We start from the raw sequence: 20,172 nt of genomic DNA, 5'->3' as shown, positions 1-20,172 counted from the left end.
TACTTGCAGCTGCACCTAGGTGCAAACATCCTCAGGTTGATAATTAAAGCCATCCCTAGACAAATTCTTTACTATCATCAAACAGGAACCACCCCAAACCTGTTATTTATTCCTCGCCTCCATTTGTCCCTGCTTTGTTAAGAAGCAATGACCTAACAAAGGTCTCTGCACCCCACCCAGTGCCTTATTATACTTTACACAAGCTGTCTGAGTCTGCTAATTTTAACAATATTTCTAATTTTACTTATGGATACCAGACACTAGCCACCTTTGTCTGGGGATAGCCTAAAGTCTTTTACAATTTTTTTTGAGTGTTTAGAAATTAATGTGGGAGACCTAGGGTTCTCTATGAAGCTCATTAGGTAGCCTTGGTAAAATTACCAAGCCTAAGCTATTTCAAAGGATAAAATGTTAGGATAAAATGGTATAATGCCTGTCCGACAGCTTTGTTTTCTTGGAGGAAGACAGAGCTAATAATATGTAAAGTGAAGAATAAATAAATCTGGCTCCATTAACTACCATACAATACAAAACCAAAAATGGAAACAAAGCTAAATCTAATTAGACAAGTTAGGAACCTAACTTGACCTAGAAAAAAGTATAACATACAAATATTTGTTACAATAAAGTACACATATTAAACATTTTAAAAACATCAATAAATCAAGATAATATATTGTGTATCTTTAATCCGCTCCTGCAGAGCGGATTAAATTAAAGAGTAAGGGCTGTTGGGGAGGAGTTAGGGCGGGCTCTGTCCGGGATAAAAACTCGGAGGAACGAATCAGGAGCCGCTCCTCCAAGTGGCACTCGCGTGCCTCCCTACTAGACACTTGGCCGGTCTCCCGAACGCCGCACCACAGACTCCACTCCTCACGAGCCGCCATCCTGCCCGGATGGCAGCCAGGCAGGAGGCTCGCCCCACTTCCCTGGGCTCGGGGAAAAACGCTTTCCCTCCACCCAGCCACTGCCCTTCTCTGCAAATGCACTTCTATGATGCCCTACCCCGCCAGCTGCCAGCCGCCAGCCGCCACCCGAGCCCTTCCCACCCCCACCCCGAGCGTCCCTCCCCGGCCGCCCACGTCCACACCCTTCCCACCCCCAAAACCCCACCGGCCCCGGAATTGCCTGCTGCCGCGCCGACGACAGACCTTCGCCCGAGCCCTTCCCACCCCCACCCCGAGCGTCCGTCCCTGGCCGCCCACATCCTCGCCCTTCCCACCCCCAAAACCCCACTCATATGCGCCCGTTTGGCTGGCTGGCCCCGGAATTGCCCACTGCCGCGCCGACAATAGACCTTTGGCCCATGCTTCCCCGCTGCACCGCTTCCTCGAGACTTTGCCACCACCGCCACCGCCAATTGCGCCCACACAAGAGGGCGCCGTGGACAACGACGGCTGCGACCCGCTCCCCCGCCAGCGGCCTGCCGACGCCTCTAACAGCCGAGACAACATGCCACCGCTGTAACGAGAACCGCCGTGGAGCCGCTGCCGCGGAGCCGTGAGACCGCCGGCAGCGGCCGCCCAATGCCTCCGATGGCCCTCTCAAAATGGCGCTGCTGCTCTGGGGACTGCTGCGGAGCCGCTGCCCACACACCGCCACGCCCAACCATGGTGTACCGACCTTCAGCCGCCTGCCCTCCCGCTGCCCACCTTGGATCCTCGATGCTGCCAGCTGCCCGAGCCCTGGTGAGTTTCCACAACGGGAAGGGCGCCGCGTGCCGCCAGCCGCCACCCCCCCCAAGCCAGGGCCCGTCCATCTGCCGCCCACCCCCAATTTCTCCCCCAGCTAGAGCCTACTGTATTTTTACCACAGCTGGCTTAATTCCTAGTTACTCAATAATATGTGGAACTGAGACCAAATGCATTTGCATCCAAAGGGTTTTCCTCAGTGGTCAAGTTATTTTAAAATGTAAAATTTAGGACTTAATGGGTGGTTAAGAAAGTCTTTATGGTGAAACTCCTACTAATCTTCTATGTAATATATATAAATCATATTCTGGCATGGAGACCACACTTTGAAATATGATTCCACAGACCATCATTCTCTGTATCTGCCCAGCTCTCATTCACAAGTGCAATCTCATGTTTCATATCAGAAAGAACGTTCTCTCTGGTGGGTGGGAATGAATGTTTTATATATATACTAGTAATATAGCCCGCTGTACCTTGGATACAGCGGGCGCTAGCGGAGGTGCAGGTGCCCCTGAGGTGCAGGGCTGCGGCGAGGTGGCGGTGAGGGAGCACCCGGCTCCATCTTGTCAGGGCGCCGCCGACGAGGGAGCAGGCGGCGGCGAGTTTTGAGGGCAGCAGCGAGCAGGGCAGCGGCGAGGCGGCGGCGAGAGAGCACCCACCAGCCGTGCTGTGCGCGGCTGGTGGTCCGGCTCGTCAGGGCGGCGTCGGCAACGAGGGAGCAGGTGGCTCCAAGTCTTCAGGGCGGCGGCGGTGGCGAGAGAGCACCCGCCGGGCGCGCTGCGCGCAGCTGGCAGCTGCTCCCTGGCCACCGGCCAGGGAGCAGCCACCAGCCGCGCACGGCGAGCCTGGCGGAGGCTCTGTAGCCGGCACCCTGATGTGTCTGAGGCGCTTTGCGCCTCCCGACGCGTCATGGTGGTGGTAAGGGAGCAACTGCGAGCCGCGCTGCACGCGGCTTGCAATTGCTCCCATGGCAGCAATCGAAAAGGCCAATTGGCAGGCGCAAAGCGCCTTCCGATTGGCCCTGCGCTTGTCAGTCCGGAGGAAAGGGCCAATCGGGCCCCTTCCTCATCACGGACAAAGCCCGCCCTAACTCCTCCCCCCCCAGCCCTTAGCGGATTATTTAGTCCGCGGCGCCCGAGGCGCGGGTTGTGTTAAGGATATATTTTTTAATTTGTCAAACATTTATTAGGTGATATGACTATATATTGGCATGTCAACCTGCTCCTCAATTCCTAAAATGGCCAATTACGGGCCCAGAGGAGGTGGGAAGAGGAGGTGCCCCGGGTGAGTGTGAACATAGTTACGCTTCCCAAGCATATTCTGCACTATCATGCCACTTTGGGGGTTTCTTGAAGCCTGAAGGATGTTTCAGGGGTTTCTCCATGGTAAAAAAGTTGAGAAAGGCTGTACTAAGCACTGATATTTGGATGTAAGTGTCAAATAAATGAAATTTATATCAGAGCAAATATTTTAAGGTTGCATTTTCCTCAAATATAGTTAGATTTGGCTTTTCTACCAAAGGGTTTGTGGGAAAGTTTTTGAGAAGAAGCTGTGCTATGTTTCTCCTTACTGTCACACTATCAAGCAACGTGTTCCATGCACAGGCAGAACTGGTTTGCTGCATTCCTGGACACTAACATTAATCTGATAGCTGCCTGTTCAGGCGGCTTCTGCTTCGACCTCCTGACTGCAGCAGCATCTCTAGCAAAAAGAAGAGCTGTTTTTTGTAATCCTGCTTTTCACTACCTGAAGGAGTCTCAGAGTGGCTTACCATCACCTACACACCCTCTCCCCACAACAGACATTCTGTGAGGAAGGTGGGGCTGAGAGAGCTCTGAGAGAACTGTGACTAGCCCAAGGTCACCCAGCAGGCTGCATGTGGAGGAGTGGGGACTCAAACCTCCTCTGCTCTCGCCATATTACAAAGGATGTTACAAGAATGGCAGCTCTAACTAATTGTTTGTTACAAGAACATGGAACTCTTTGCTGAGTTCATAACTTCTTGGTTTGGGAAAGTTGAATGCTGTATTAGGAATGGAAGACAAATACTTTTAAATGGTTTGCCTGTCAACTGTATTTAAGAGCCTAGAAAAGTTACTCAGTGTGTGAAGTGAAAGGAAATGCACAACAAAGCAACACAGAGCCATCAGCTATTAAGATGCTGATAAGAATTTGGTGTTAAGCACACCTTGTATTGCTGAACATTTTAGTCAATGGGCCACTTAATCTGTACAGTGACCCTACATAATCAGCTGGGCTATAGTGATTTTAACTGAATACATGTAAAATAATCATAATTAATTCAGAAGCTTATCTCGGTACCATTATTTGAGATATCATCCTCCCGTTTTCCTACAACTCAATCCACACACAGACTTATGCTGAAGAATTGGCCCCCATATTTCTATTCAACCAAAATACAAGATCACAAATAGAAATCTTTTCTGTCAGTATAAACCTCAGTGCAGCAACTGTGTTCTAAAAAAGAAAGATATTCTGAAAAAGAGACTCATACATATATACCCCCGCCCAGAAAAAACAAGGAAGCTCTTAAATTAAGAAAGATCTGGCAGCCCTGGTATCTCCACCCTCCCCCTCCTCTTGCCAAGCAGCTGGGATAACACCCCTCCCCTGCCCATTAATCAGGAGCTTGTCTGACTGAAAAGCAGTGCTTGACTTAGGAGGCAGCTGACTTTGCAAAGGAAGTGTCAGTTTACTGTGTGAACAAGACCACTGTTGTCTAACATTGTTTGCTTCCTACACGGCTGTGCCTGTCGGAGGTGGTCCCTGCACAAGACAGCCTCATGTTGGTCTCGACATCTTTACTTGGTTGGTGACAGGCACAACCATTTATTTATTAATTTATTAACATTGCTAATAAGGGAGGGAAACAATCTGAATAGCCAAGACTCCTGAGATGGCTTGGGAGAGCTTGGAAACTAAGCAGGGTCAGACCTAGTTGACACTTGGATGGAAGACCCCCAAGGAAGTCCAGGGCTGCAATGCAGAGGTAGTCTGGAGATGAGTTATAATTCCAGGGGATCCCCAGATCCCACTTGAGGACTGGCATCCCTATTGTAGACTCTGCACAAATCCAGCTCTGCAAGCAACTTGCAATGATAGGAAGGAAGGAAGCAAGATCAAAAGTGGGCCTCTCTCTGGCATATCCCTACAGATGTGACCACATTATGGCACAACTAGAATTTGCATTTAGGTTTGCTTATTCCAGTGTTAAATTTCTGGAGATTTGGGGGGAGGGTCAATTATCTCCAGGGGAACTGATCTGTTTGTAGAACTCCTGGGAGCTGGCAGGCAGACTTGAGAAATTCCTGGAGAATTTGGGGGTGGAGTTTGGGGAGGGAGGGGTGGGACTTCAGCAGGACATAATTCTATATAGAGACCAATTTCCAAAGCAGCCATTTTCTCCAGAGGAACTCACCTGGAGCCTAGCTGTAATTCCAGGAGATCTACAGTCATTACCTGGAGGTCAGAAATCCTACCAGCAGGTAACACTACCTGCAGGAGATTACTGGCTTTCCCTGGGTACATAAATCTCTGGTAAGCATCTATGCTTCTCTGAACATAGTCATGCCTGTGTGGAGTCCTCCCATGCCTTCTCCTTCTAACTGCTAGTGTCATCACCCTGTGTGAGCTGAAAAAAGCTTCCATATAAAACACACATCCAGGATGACAACACCAATCCAAAAGTCAATGACCAGCTAGAGAAAAAGTCACATTCTGCTTAACTAATTTCAGAACTAAGTCCAGGAGTTCCGATCATCTCTACAATCTGTCTCTTTGGGGAAAAGGAGGGAGAACTGTTTTTATATGTGATCTCACCTGCTTTTTTTGCTGCGTCCTGGAGAATTGGAAACAAAAACACAAAGCCATTGCCAATCAAAATCTCTCCTACCAAGCAGTGTCTTTCTAGAGAGAACAAAGAGACAAGCTCATGAACAGGAGCCGTACCAGTAGGATTTTCAGGCAGGCCACTTTCCACTGTCTCGTCAAACATAGCTGGTGACCAGCCACGAATGCTGTTTAGAATTCATACTCTATTCTGCATGGCTTGTAATAACTGGTTTAGATTTGCCAACTAGCAGGATTAGACACAGCCATTTCATATGCACCCCTGCAAAACATGATGACAAGTATAATTGTACATGCAAATTCATTCAAGTACATGCCAATTGTTTGTTCATTAGCATGGAGACAGCTTTTAAAAAATTCAAATTTATAAAGGTGAAGGATTCTCATCTGAGTTTTGGGTCCGACAGCACATCTTCCGTAGATGTGTTTTTTTTCTCAGATGCTTTGCCTTGCTCCTCTTTTCCAAAGAGGGTAATCTTCCCACTTAACATCTCGTATACCCCTAAATAATTCAATTAAATCTCCTTTGCTTTTCATCTGCTGAATCAAGGTGGGTGAGGAGGAGAGTGTGCATATGTATATGTTGTTGAGAAATAAGCTGAAGTCTCTCCCCTGATTAATAACACTATGTAAAATGGTCTTAAAGCATTTTAGGTCAGCAGATGGCAAGCAAGGCTGTCATACACATGGCAGAGCCCAGTGGCTAAGTGATCACATGTTCTTTTCCTTGTTCTGTCGCTAGTCTAGCATGTGATTCTTAATATATATATTTTTTTCTGTGCCTCATATTCCTCTTTTGCAAACTGGAATCTACCTCCTATGTGAATATTTAAAATACTGATATAGAAGTGCAATGTCTTATAATTTTAGAACAAAGTTAGAATGCTAGGCTTGTAGTTTGCAGGGTTAATTTCTTTACATGTACTTGGATAAGTCAATGGAGTTTCTGTGGCTAAGTGGTAGAGCACAGGTTTTATAAATGGAAGGCCCTAGTATCACTTGCTAGCACCTCTGGTTAGGGATGGCCACAAACTGCACTATTTGGCATTGATTTCAGTTCATGGTTGGTTTGTGAAATGAACTGGTTCAAAGCAGTTTGTGACCCCTGCTTTCTGTTCCTCACTGCTTTTCATCAGGAGCAGAAAGCAAGGGCATTTCTGCACACCATGAATGTAGCTTAATACTTACCTAATGAAGATACTATATTCCGGTCTCTCCACATGACATTGCCCACATCCCGCGTCTGGGCAGCAAATTGCTTGCTACGTCCTCAATTTTAAATCGCTTCTCTGGGAATCCCAAAAAGTGGATTCCCCACCCTAAAAAGCACTAGCTTATGGAGAACAATCAGCAGAAGGAAGGTATAGATGCTCAAATATGCAAAAGTCATCTGTTGTTTCCCACCCTCACTCCCACCTCCCTCTCCCTTGATCCTGGGCACAGAAATTTCTTTTTTAAAAATGGCGAACTTCCTAGAGTAATGAATAGGCAGACACACATGTAGGTGATGCTAGAAATAAAATAATATTTCATTCAACAAAGCATGCCTCTTGAAAGTTTTCTACCCCAAAAAATCAGGAACAATATTAATCTACTAATTTATCAAAGGACTCAGCTGCCTTGGCTTTGGTGCCCATGGAAGTCAATGGTGCCATAGACCAATGGGAATTTCTGCATTCCCACCTTTACCTGGGGCTGGGATGGGGGTTTGAAGTAAAGCCTCCAAACTTTCAGGGTATCTCCGGGAGGCTCTTCCCTGACTTCCCTCCAAATTTCTAAATGATTGGTCCAAGGGCTCCATGTCTAGGGGTTCCCAAAGAGGGTGCTCCCATCCGCCCAATTATATCCTATGGGACGGACTCTCCATTGGATATAATGGAGGGATGGGGGCACTCTCTTCGGGAGCACATAGAGAAGCACTCATGAAGAGAGTAGGAATTGCAGAAGCAGGTTTTCACATACCCAGAGGTCTGGAAGTAATCTGGAAATAATCCATGACAACACTGGGTCTTGATATACCTTGGGGCGTATATACGGGAGAGAATGACAGTGTTTTTTTCTTCACAGGTTCCTATATTGTCCAATCCCACAGAACAAGAGGAAGCTGACCCTTGTTCAAGAGACTATTTAGCATCTCTTGGGCATAGGGACAAAGAGCAGGCTCCATCCCTTCATTGCTACAAGGGCGTATTATCTGTTCTATTCCTATTCCCATGGAAATCAGAATGGAAGCACTGCATACCATCTCTCAGGCTATCCAGAGGAATGATTACCTGATTTCCTAATGTTCTTGGATGCATAACTCCACATTCTAAACATGGAACAACACTTCAATGTAAGGGCCTTACCTTCTGGCCTACCCTCACCACCAAGAGTCTTTACCCTGATCACAGCCATCATTCAGAGGAAAGTATATTCTTACCTTGCCTGCATAACATTCTTTATTCATGGCAAAGACCCAAGGAGTACAGAACCCATAGTATCCACTTCTATCCAGATGATCTGGGATCACGGGTTCCATGTCAGTTTTAAAATAACTAACTAAATAAAGGGTCTCTTAATTCCCACTAGGGAATAGATACCTTTAGGGAAATTGCTAAAGACCCTTCTTAGCAAGGATTTCTTCTGACATCAACAAGGCAAATCAATTTCAGGAGATAATGTTAAGTCTATGCAAACAGAGACAAGTACACTTTGACCCCAATTCTTTTTGCTGGATCTACTGATTGCTTCAGAAAAGGCAGTACAATGGACATGATTACATATGATACCTCTGCATTGCAGACTATTTCCTCTCTAATGGGACATGGCAAGGAGCCATTACAAAATAGGTTTTCTTATCTCAGAAGCGAACAAAAAATCCATGAACTGGAGGAAGTCAGTCGAGACTATAACCAGGCAAGTTCTGGTAGGTCAGCCCTCCCCGAGTCCTAATAATAATAGATATGGGCTCAAGGGGATGGATGGCTCACTGCTTCGACTGTACAACCTAAGAAGGATGGTTGGCATCAGAGAAAGGATTGTGGTCTTAACTTGCTCAAGATTCGGCTGGTAAGGTTGGCTTTATATAATTTTGAGAAGTTGAATTGGCAGAATTGTGTACCAACACAAACGCTGGCCAATGACTGTAACAAATTAACTGTGTACCCACTCAGAAAGACAATGTCTTGGCAAAGACATATAAGTCACCAAGTTCATTCATAAATACCTCAAAGGTGTAAAGCTACAAGTACCCAAGGTGCAGCATATAGTTCCTAAATGGGTTTTTTTTTCAGGGGGCTGCTGGCATTCCCCTTAATGCTTTGTTTTAGTTGTAATTATCTGTCATGGCCACAGTTCTGATTAGGGGTGGTGGTCTCAGAATTGGAGAACTTATCAGTATATAAGGAATTCTGCACCTTCCACAAGGTTATGGTAGCAGTTAGCATTGATACATATATTACTCCAAAGGTAAAAGCTGCTTTGCAGTTTAAACAACAGAACTCCTGGTTGGGTGTGTGGGTTTGTGTTGCCCCAATTCCTTCTCAGCAGAGAGAGGGAATGGATTGTTGATTGTTCGGAGGGTTCTACATATATACATAACAGTGACAAAGCATTTAAGCTGTCACTTGCCTTATTTGTACCATAGGATACATTTTACTAGAGTGGTAAAGTCTCCAATGCCACAGTGACTATCTGGACCAAACATTACTTCAAGAAAGTATATGGTATTGTGTTTGAGACATGGTACTTGTGTTTGAGACTTGTGTTGTAACCCATCTTACTGGGGCAGGAGCGACTTTGGCTGCATTCAGAAATAGGATGCCTATCAAGGACAAGGGTAGAGCAGAAACGGATAGAGCAACTACCTGGCTTTCCTTTTCTTCTTTGGTTAGACATTTCATAATAGTCCAGCAGAACTCCACTGCTTCTGGGAGATAATTTCTCCAACAATGGGTTGGGATGAACACAGTGCTGATGTCATTTCTGTGCCCACCCCGTCTTAGCTTGATTATATAACCAGTTTTGGAGGACTTATCTCACTGAAGGAGAACAAAACACTGGACTTACCTGAAGATTGTTTCTCTTCAGTGGGGTGAAGTCCACCAATTATCCCACCTCATTGATCTTCTATGTATTCTGGCAGATTTTGTTCGTCAGTTGATGCTTATGTGATGGATGTTGAAAACTATTACTATTATTCTTAATGTCATTAAGGTGACTGAAGTTATACCATGTTTGTTGTACTCGGGAGTTTAATTATTCTATGCCCAGTTTAGTTAGTCTTGCCCAGGTCTTACAAACTAAGGGCCAGGGCTTCCTTTATAGAGTTAATCCATCACATGTTAGGTCTTCTTTTCCGGCTGCCTTCAGCTTTTCCTAGCATCACTGGGTTTTCCAGTGACTCCTGGCAGGAGTGCCTTTTACGAGTTTCAACTAGTTACCCAGCTACAGTCTGAGAAGAAAAGATCTGGCCACTGTGGTACGGTGCCTGGTTACATCGAGATTAGATCACTGCAGTGCATTTTACAGGGAGCTGCCTTTGTGTTCAGAGGCTGCAACTAGTGCAGAATGCTGCATCTAGGATGTTGATTGAATTAAGTCATAAGGACCAGATCACTCCAGTCTTGGCCCAGCTACACTAGCTTCCAGTCTGTTTCTGGGCACAATTCAAGGTCTGCAGTGATTCCTCCTCCTTCCTGCATTGTTTTAATTGTTGATTTTATGTATGGTTGTTACATTTAAGTGTTTTAATGGTGTGTTTTTATTATGCATATTTGTAACTTGCTAACTATTTTGGGGGCCCTGACAAGGGCAGAAAAGCAGGTCATAAATCTTGTAATTATAAAAGCATGGTTATAAAGTTTTGTGATGAACATGATGATAAAATGTTGCAAAGGTTTGTTTCAATCTGTGTTAATGTAGTCAATTAGGTTTTGTAAACTGCCCAGAGCCATATGGAAGGGCGGTATAAAAATCCAAATAAATAAAATAAAATAAATAATAAATAAAATCATTAAATTTTATCCTGCTCTGTGACCTGGATCAGCAGTAGGTTTGTATTTCCCATCTGTTCATCTCGCCTCAAAGCATAGAAACCATTTAAAAGGGGATCTGGCATCCAGCTAAATGGCTGCTGAAGTTCAGATAAGAAAGGAAATTAACCCAAGCAAAAACTAAACAGGATCAGGGTCACTGATATTCTCTTTCCCACATCCTACTCTCCAGCCTGCACCTGCTGAATTTACTCAAAAAGCAGAAATGCATTCATTACTTTTCCAGTGAGAGACCCTCATAAGTCAATTAATGGAGGTAGAGATCAGGTTCCCCCCTCTAAATGCCCTAAAGATCTCCCATCTTTGGCATGGAATTTATACACCAGCCTGTCTACTGCTCCATCAGAAGATACTCGCCTAGCTTTTATCCCCTTTAGGTAGAACTATATGGTACAGTTGGTCCCAAGACTGAGAACACTTTCTCCCTGCCACTGTTTTTTTCCTCATTTAAAAAATAACAGCAATATCTCCAAGAGTAGGATTTTACCTAAGGAAATGGTAAAGCAGAATGGCATTCTAGGACATGTTTCTGTAGGAGGGGAAAGGGAACCAAGGCATGAAGTCAGCCCCATTTCCACACATGAACCAAAAAAAGAAGAGGGTAGGGGGGAGTTCCACTGTAAAACTCTAGGGTCCATTCCGCACGACTTTAATATAGCACTAGTCTTGCATTTTGTTTTCGCCACTAAAACTACGTTCCGCATGATGTTGTGAGCAGTCTACAATACTCCTGCAACACTAACGCGAAAATCGCTTTGTTGTAGCAATTTCCGGGGAATCCAGAAAAGTGGATTCAACCTCAGAAAATCGCTACACTCCTTCCAACAACCTGCAACACTTGCGAAAAAGACCTGTGCGTTCTCAATGTAGCGGTTGCAACAAAGTCCCTCCCCCTGGCTCTCTCCTCCGAACTTCCGGTGAAGCGATTGCCATTTTTTTTCCCTCGGAGCAAGCGGGGAAAGCAACGAACCAGCAAGGCTTGATTCACCCAGCGAGGGTTCTCCAGCTACAGTCCCTCCACAGAGGTGCTTTAAAGCTCCCCTAAGTCCCCAAGCACAACACAGCCCCTTTTTGCCAGTTCCCTTTAATTTCGGCCGAAAATCGCGCCTGTTCGGGGGGGATATTTTTTTTTCCACTCGGGGGAGCGTGGTAACGATGACTCACCAGTTCACACGCCAGCTAGATGGGTCTCTACGTAAGGAAGAATCAAAGCATATTCGTTGAAACGTGTGTTTTTTTTTAACTGTGCTTAAAGGGAAAGGGGCTTTTCGGGAGCATGATAACAACTGCCCATTGGCTGATCGACGGCCAGGGGTGGGAACAAGCACAGAAAAAATCTCTTCCTTTCTAGCAATTCCTGAGAGACTGGAAACCTGTGGGGAATGAATGAAATGTTACTGGATTCCACTACAAATGAAGGTACGCGGAACGCCGAGATTCCAGTATTTAAAATACAGTTATTGCTTTGCGAAACCAATTGGCAACATTGGTCCCTGTGCAGAATGGGCCTAGAATTTTCCACTGCTGGCCTGCATATCCACAGGTCCTATATGGGAGGCGACAATAAATGAGACAGTAATTACATATATATCTTACAATCAAAAATGGCTTTGCTTTCCTGTATGAGTGGACAACCGTTCTTTCAAGACAAGATTTCAAAGTTGTAAAGACTGGGCCACTTACTGTATTAGAAGTGAATAAGGAAAAACAATGTGGGCCGAAGGGATGACTTTCATGTGTGAATGAGTCATTGGTTATCAAAGACCATACACAGAAATTTCATGTCCACTCAAAAATAATGCTTTTCCCCCCCATAGTCAGTTGCAAGTCAGCTGGTGAGTAAACCAATGATGAAAATATCCAGTGTTGTCCTTTGTGCTGTTGTTGTGGTTTTGCTCAAGTTAGTGCATAATATATATTAACTAATAATAAAGTTATCTAGTGGCGAACCAGTATGTATAAGCCAACTCTTATTTTGTGTAATGGGGGTATATGGCCAAAGCATTCTGGTTTGACATGAATGACAGGCCTTTAGTTCCATTCACTTTGAGAATACATTTATCAGTAAACATTATTGTGGTCTAATGAATGCTTGTGGCAAAATCCATGAATGTCCCAGTGTAACTTATCTAGAAAGTTATAGGGGAAATAACCATCCTTGTTTCCATGTCATTCTTGATCTAGTGGTTAAATTAATTAAGAAAAAGCCTTTGGAGTAAACCCAAGTTGTTACGGCTTTGATATCAGAGGTTCAAGTATCTTACTATCTTGGGATTTTCCCTGATGCTATTTTGTAAATAAATCATTTAACACACAGATGTAAACCTTCCTCATAAGGCATGTTGTGTTGTTATGGACAGGGTAACAAAACCTTTATCCAGACCATTCCTGGTATTCAAAGGTAGCTGTACCATTCAGGTGATCCTGCCTTACCAAATCTCCATACTATGGGTCTTGTCTCCTAAAACCCATAAGAATTAGCATATTTTTAAACTGAAGGATTTCTTAGCATTACTTGATATTTCTACTGTTATCTTCTACTTGACTCTTTAATGAGCAAGCAGTTATTAAAAGCTGGATGGCATTCCCCTTTCTGGGAGAATGAGAAGCAAACCACTGATGACCAAACTATTCATCTACATTGGAGGAAGGACATGTTTGCATGCAGAAATTTCTATCCTTGGCATTTCCAGTTAAAGGATTTCAGACAGTAGGTTCTGGGTGAGATAATTCACAGCCTGAGAGTAATTTGAGGGGCATTTTGGACTTCAGTGGGAAGAGAAAGGCAGTAAAGACATGCTCCACAGATAGAAATATATTTAAATTACAGTTGTATTAACTGACAAAATTAACAGGGCTTCATAAAAGCAGAAACCCAAAAGCCAGATCCATGTAGGGATACCAGCTGGGACCTGGGGCTCATCTCCCTGCACCAGAAATCAGTTCCCCTGGAGAAAATGGTTGCTAAGGCAGTGTATCCCACAGGCTTCATTCCCAAGTCACCAGGAGTTTCCCAGCCTGGATCTGGCAACCCCACCCCCCCGCCCCCCAACCCTAGATCCAGGAAACCATCTTCAGGGGACTGAACACTAAGCTGGTGACCATATGTTAAAACAGTGAGTTTCTGTCCCAAAGCAATTTTATTGCAGCTAAACTTTCATAGATTATTTTAGTTTTAGTGAGTGTCATTAATTCTAGTGAGTGACAAAAATGTTTCAGGTCAACTTCAACGATCAAGGGACAGCACTTCTCTGTACTGCCGCCCATCTTGAATTCTGAGAGCCTCATTTGCTTGAATATCAGCTAAACAAATTGCTTGCTCAAAGGAGTCCTGGTATGCGGCAGATCTCACATGCCTTCTGCCAGGCCAATCCTTTCAAGCTCTTACTCAGTGCAGAAAAAATGCCTTTCCCTCTGCTCCCTTCCCCTGGATGCCAGACACAGCCTCCTTCTGGAACCAGCCCAGAGAAGCTATGCAAAGCAAATAACCTAAATGGGGCCATTCTTCCTACAAAGAACACACTGCAAATGGCAGAGAAGTAATAAATCTGAATATCTTGGCTGGCTTTGAAGATCCAATGAGATGGGATGGGGTGAGGTGGGGAGGGAGTGGTGTGAGATTAATCCCCTATAGCCCTAACCCAGGAGATAGCAGGCAGGAAGAGAGACAGAGCAGGAGGACAGTTGGCAAGTTAGAAAGTCTGTTGGCAAGACAGCTCATCCTTTGTTTTTCAGAACATAATATAGTTTGGATGAGACCATGTACAATACAAAGCAGCGAAACCAGTTAATCCTCAATGGGATTAAATTATACACTATCAAAGTATTCAGTATTCAGGCTTGAATTCCAGCCGTCTATCCATCTCTCTGCATAAATCCCTTTTGACCTAGTATATATTCTCTCACACAAAACCAGGCATCACTCTTTTAAGTCTCCTAACTACAAAGCTAGACGGAGGCTCCTCATTCAATGGAATGTGCATAGTGAAACAGATGGACACATTTGGGGTGTACAATGTAACTTCAAGTTGGGTCTATGATTGTGGATTTCAAGAAGCCTTAGGAATGTAGAAAATATGTGAAAAGACTGACAACTGACCATCTCCCCTCCTTCTTGTGCACTGCTACTTCAGAACACCTAAAGGAACCACAGAATAGAAGGAAAATAGAAGACTAGAAGGAGAAGCATTACAGGTAAAGGAAAGTAATAATGGTGATGGGATAGATTTATTTATCACGTGGCATGCACAGTATATATATATATATATAATATAAAGAAGGAATATAAAGAAGGAGTACACAGTATAGAGATGAAAGAAAAGTCCCGTGTAAGTTCTAAATAAAAATCTTTTTGAAAAACCCTTGTCTTCTTAGTTACTGTAAAGTGTCCATTTATTGTAAATGGTTTCCAGCATGTATTGTAATTAATTTCCAGAACCAATAACCAGTATTTGCATTGGTTTCACTGTTCAGCTTCCTCAGGGGGTTGAGTCTGGCAGCCGGGCAATTGGGAAATGGTTTGCCATTGCCTGCCTCTGCAGCATGACATCTAGTGTTCCTTGGAGGAACTACCTCGCAAATCCTTGGAAGTCACTCATCTAAATACTAGTGAGGGTCAGCCCTGTTTAGCTTCTGAGATCTGATGGGATCGGGCTCGCCTGAGGTAAGAGGAAAAAAAATGATTGAAAGACTGCTATATATCCTACTACTCCACTGATCAAAGTTTTTCTTAACAACTTTGATGTAGAACATATGCCAGAATCTTCAATCATAGTTCCTCTACCCCATCACCACCATCATCACTGTCAGCCTAAGGTAAAATAACATATGGGGAATTTAGAACAAAACACCTGTGTCATGAAAGATAAAAGTATCACCACATTTTTTTCTCTCTTCCACCTACCCCCTAAGGCACTGGGTTGACAGGGACGACTGGGGTTTTAAGGGTATTGGGACTAGGGAGGATTTGTCATATTGTTTTTATATACTTTTATTGTTATTATATTGTTGTGTGCTGCTGTGAATCAGCTGGCTGAAAGTGTGTGGTTAATAAAGATAATAAATTTAAAAAATGAAGAAACTTTTCTTCATACTCCTGAGGGGTAGAAAGAAATTTTGTTTTAAAAGCCTCAAAAACTGAGAGGAACAGGAATCAACATTCTTCACTAGCCAAGCCATGTTTGCGCTGTGAAGCAAAGTTCAGTTGATGTAGAGCCAGGAGACAGAAGAGGCTGCCCTTTGGCATGCAGCAATGATTGTCACAGAAGGACCAACACCGTGCTGGTGCAGACAGTCAAGAGGCAGTAAAATGAAGTAATCTTGTGTGTGTGTGTGTCCGTGTGTATATATATATAATTGGAGTAAACATTGTTTTTGTAAACACCCTAGAAAGCCTGGCTGAGCTGTGGTTAATGTAGGGAAGGAAAGAATATGGACAAGGTGAGAAAGGGGTCCCCATGGGCAGGGGAAAAGGTCATTCTTTCCTAAGCAACAGACAAAACACAGTGGCTGTGTGACTACAGCCAAGCATACTGTTGGGACTGTTGGGCATTTCCCTGAGATTGCTGTACATTTCCAGCCAGAAAGGGCCTGCAGCTAGTCTGAGCAGTGCTCAGCTGGTTAACAACAACTCCATCTTGATCAGCAAGGCTGCTGAGGGCACTGGTCCAATGTTTCCCCTGGGGTGCCCAAAGGCATAAACAGGCATAGGCACAAAACTAGGGGGCCTGAAAGGTAATCACTGGACCCAGGAATAAGAAACAAACAAATAAGCCTCCTCCTCCTGGCATAGAGGTCTGTTTTTAGGATGTGCTGAGTCTGCACTGCTTCCATTCACTTCACCAGGCAAAAGTGATGTTTATGCTAGAGGGACATGGCATCAGCTGCACGATAGGAAACTGATGAGCAGGAAGCAAAACAGGCAGCATAAATGCCAGACGCTTGAATCAGGTCTGTTTCTCTACTTCCCTCCCTAATTGCCCAGTGAGTGGGGACTTCAGTGAGGTTTTGTCTGAGGTAAGGCTACAGACTGGGCCTTCCAGAGAATGTATCTGACACTTTCTCCCTCCCTAACCTATTTTTATTCCTGGCTGCTTTGTCTGTGCATAACATTACAATGTGTAATAACATTATAACAATCCTAATGCCTTTACATATCACTTTCTGAGAACCGGTGTGATATTTACAGGAGATGTGTAAGGAAGGTTGGTATTAACCCCATTTTACAGACAGGAAGGTGACACTGAAAGAGTGCAGATTGTCAGTGAATGATCGGAGAGCCATGTGAACTGGGAACCAGGGAACAAGTCTAAGCAGGTATACTCAGATGCAAGTCCTATATTATTCCTTATGATTGCAAACTTACTTCCCAGCTTATAGATCACACTGGTAGCCACCACGACACACCATGTTATTTTAAAAAATTCTCCTACTAACATGTTATATTATCACCCACATAAGAAAAGAATGAAGGTTTGCTCTCACCAACCAAGAATGCGCCCCTGCAATGGCGAGGCTGAACGTAAGCCCTTAATGAAGCTCCCCACCCCCTGTGATTATGCTTTTGTTTTTCAAGTGAGATAAATGTGCTCCTGTCATAAATGGGGGCTTCATTTGAGCCAGCAAGAGAAAACATTGCTTATGCCAGCCCTGAAATATGTGACCACGAGAAGAGTGAGTAGAGTGCCTTTCTATTGCTGCTTACTAGTTACGACCAGCAGCCCCATCGTGAAGAGAGGAAAGGGTTTCTAGTCGGAGGGCTTAATCTTAACATGTCCCCATATGGAAATTAATAACTAGTTCCATCGCCAACAGGGAACGTAGTCCATGGAGACAGAAGCCGGGCTCCTGGTCTTTTGGCCATCCTGATTTGGTTCCAAACAAGAAACATTTCATCCCCCCCCCCCCCCTGGTTCTTTTAAACTTGCTCACCCAAGCAATCTCAGGAATGCAAAGAGACATGCATTATTCAGAAACAACTCCCAGATAGGAGACAAGATCTCTGCAGTCCTACAGCTGACAAATAAAACCTAGCTTCCTGTCTAAGTCTAGCTTGCTGCCTAGAAGGCTGGTGTTTTTTGGCAAGGCGCACGTCCTCTTTGTGCCCTTAGGACTGCTCATTTATTTTTAATCAGAAACAATCCCCTGCTGCATTGGGGAGCCGGACTTACTTTCACTGCCTGCCACTGTCTCATGCCCTGTATGCAGCCAGGGAATGCTTGGGGTGGGGGTGGGGGGATAAGTGACATCATGGTGTGTCTCTCTAGACTATGGGAAAGCATGAGGCTGCAGGAAGTGGGGAATCAGATGTGTCATTCCTCAGGTCTGCACAAGAGGCCACTCGAGGGGGAGGGGGCTACATCTCCTGGAGAGGAAGAAGTTTCCAAGGCTACTTTCCTCCTCTGGAATTAAGGTCAGGGGCAGAAAAGAGACTAACTGTAATCACAGGTGACTGCTTTGCTTGAACGTGTGAACCTCATTTAGAAGTTTACTTCATGACAAACACTTTCAGTTAGTACTAAGTACCATGGAGGGAGAGGAGGGGGGTGCAATCAATACTCATGAGCATAGCCTTTTATCTCAAAATCTCAAGCTTTATTTCTCCCAAGGGTGGAACATACTGACACCATCACTGGTAGCAGCAGTCCCATGCTCCTACGTGAAGCAACAGGTGTGCATCCTGAATTGATAATTTAGGGAAGTGGGAAGAAGAATGGTCTCCCTTTGCATTTAGAGGGAGAAGAAATGGCAGGGAAGGAACTGCAAGGAGCCCTCAAAATTGCTTATATTGTTTATAACTGAGACTATGAACGTATGTGTGGGCATGCGCACGCAGAGGTATGATCTTCAGAGATTCAGGATCCAGGCATCCTCCTGCTCCCCTCCTCGGCTTATCTTCTACATGCTACAGGGCTACTGCCAGGGAATGTGGCACCCGAACAGTTGGCATTCTGCCCAGCAATGGCCTGAACTCCTGAATGATAATCATCATTGCTAGATTTTTGCACTCCGCTTTTTACTACCCGAAGGAGCCCCAAAGTGGCTTACAATTGCCTTTCCCTTCCTCTTCCCTCAACAAACACCGGGCGAAGTAGGTGGGGCTGAGCGAGCTCTGAGAGAACCGTGATTGGCGGTGTGAAACACGCTCATGCGGTAGGGAGTCCTTTCGGCTCAGCACTTTGCTGGGTGGGTGTCACCTGACCTCCGAATGAGGGGATTCGGCTGTAGCCGCCTTCCTTGCTCCAAGGTCGGAGAGTTCCCAAGATCTGCCTCTGCGAAGTAAGCTCCCCCCCCCCCCCCGGCTCCAGATGGAAAGCTCCAGCAGACGCCGGGCAGAGCCGTCGGAAGCGGGAGGGGCGGGTGGGTGTCTCTGCAGGGAAGCCGGTGCCCGGCCGGGTCCCTCCGCCTCGCCCTTACCTTGCTTTCCTCCTCGTCCTCCTCACCCTCGTCGTCTTCGTCGTCCTCCTGCTCTTCTCCCTCCGCCGCCGCCGCCGCCTCCGGCCCGGGCGCCGTCTTCATCTCCGGAGGCGGGGGGCTCTGCGGCGGCGCTTTCGCAGTCCGAGCTGCCGCGTCCTCCTCCTCCTCCACGTCGTCGTCTTGCTCTTCGCGGCGCTCCCTCCCTTCGGCCGCGGCGCCTTCCTCGGGGAGCCCGTCCGCCTTGCCCCGCGCTTCCTCGCCCCCGGCCCTTTTGGGCGGCCCCTCGCCGTCCTCCTCCGGGGCTCCCGGGCTTCCCTCCCCGCCGCCTTCCCGGGCTGCTGGTGCGGCGGCGGCGGCGGCCACGCTCGCCTTGGCCTCGGGGGCTCGGGGCTCTCCCTCGTCGGCCGCCGCTTTGTCCCCTGCCGAGGCTCGCAACTTCACAAAGAGCGAGGCCAGGAGCACGGCCAGGACGGTGAAGAGCAGCGGCACGGCGTAGTACCACTCCATGGCCGCCTCCATCCCGCCCGCAGCGCCGCTGCCCTCGGCTGGACGCTCCCGAGCCCCGTCGGCGGCCGACCCGGGCAGCCTCTCCTCTCCTCTCCTCTCCCGAGCGCCGCGGCTGGCCGCGAGAAGAGGACGGCGCGCACACAATCGCCTGACAGCCGCAGCCGGGTGGAAGCCCCGCTCCCCTCGCGCTGGGTCGGGTTTCACAACACGCGCGTCATTTCCCTGGGCCCTGCCCACAGCCGCCTGCCTCTCGGCCGCGCAGAGCGCCGAAGTTGCGCCGGGAGGGTGCGCGGCTGTGTCCGGGCCGCCTGGCCCCTGGCCCCCAGTCCCGAAAAGGGGGCAGTGCAATGCCCCCTCTCCGACCCAGCCCCGCGAGGAGAGGGATGTGCGTGCGCGGGCGGAGGCGGGGATGTACAGCGAGCAAGTTCCCTAATCAGGTTGCAGCGAAGATGGCTCTGGCCGAGCATCCCCCCCACTTCCCGGGAGTTAATCCAATCCCCGCGTCCTCAGTAATCCTTGGAGCATAAGGGTGCTGCGGGCAGGGCATTTCTTTGGCGATTTGCCCCTAGACTGCAGAGCGGTAAAAACCTGATAAAGGAATTTGCCGATCTGAAGCCCCAGGGCGCCTGTGGAGGTTGTGTCTATTGGAT

At 46.5% G+C, this 20,172-nt stretch overlaps 1 protein-coding gene across 1 annotated transcript in view; it reads right to left on the bottom strand.

Moving 5' to 3' along the window:
• MXRA7 (matrix remodeling associated 7) overlaps positions 1-19,836 on the bottom strand; it is a 90,354-nt gene extending 70,518 nt beyond the window's left edge. The window contains exon 1 of the mRNA XM_077327679.1: positions 19,016-19,836. Within this exon, the coding sequence (XP_077183794.1) occupies positions 19,016-19,534 (519 nt within the window). The 5' untranslated portion in view covers positions 19,535-19,836. The remainder of the gene's footprint in view (positions 1-19,015) is intronic.
• Between the last annotated feature and the right edge of the window lie 336 nt (positions 19,837-20,172).

The sequence above is a fragment of the Paroedura picta genome, chromosome 3 (assembly GCF_049243985.1).
Source record: "Paroedura picta isolate Pp20150507F chromosome 3, Ppicta_v3.0, whole genome shotgun sequence".
NCBI classification, from domain to species: Eukaryota; Metazoa; Chordata; class Lepidosauria; order Squamata; family Gekkonidae; genus Paroedura; species Paroedura picta.
The sequence above is the reverse complement of the archived record's forward strand: the minus strand, read 5'-3'. Positions and strand labels throughout refer to the sequence as shown.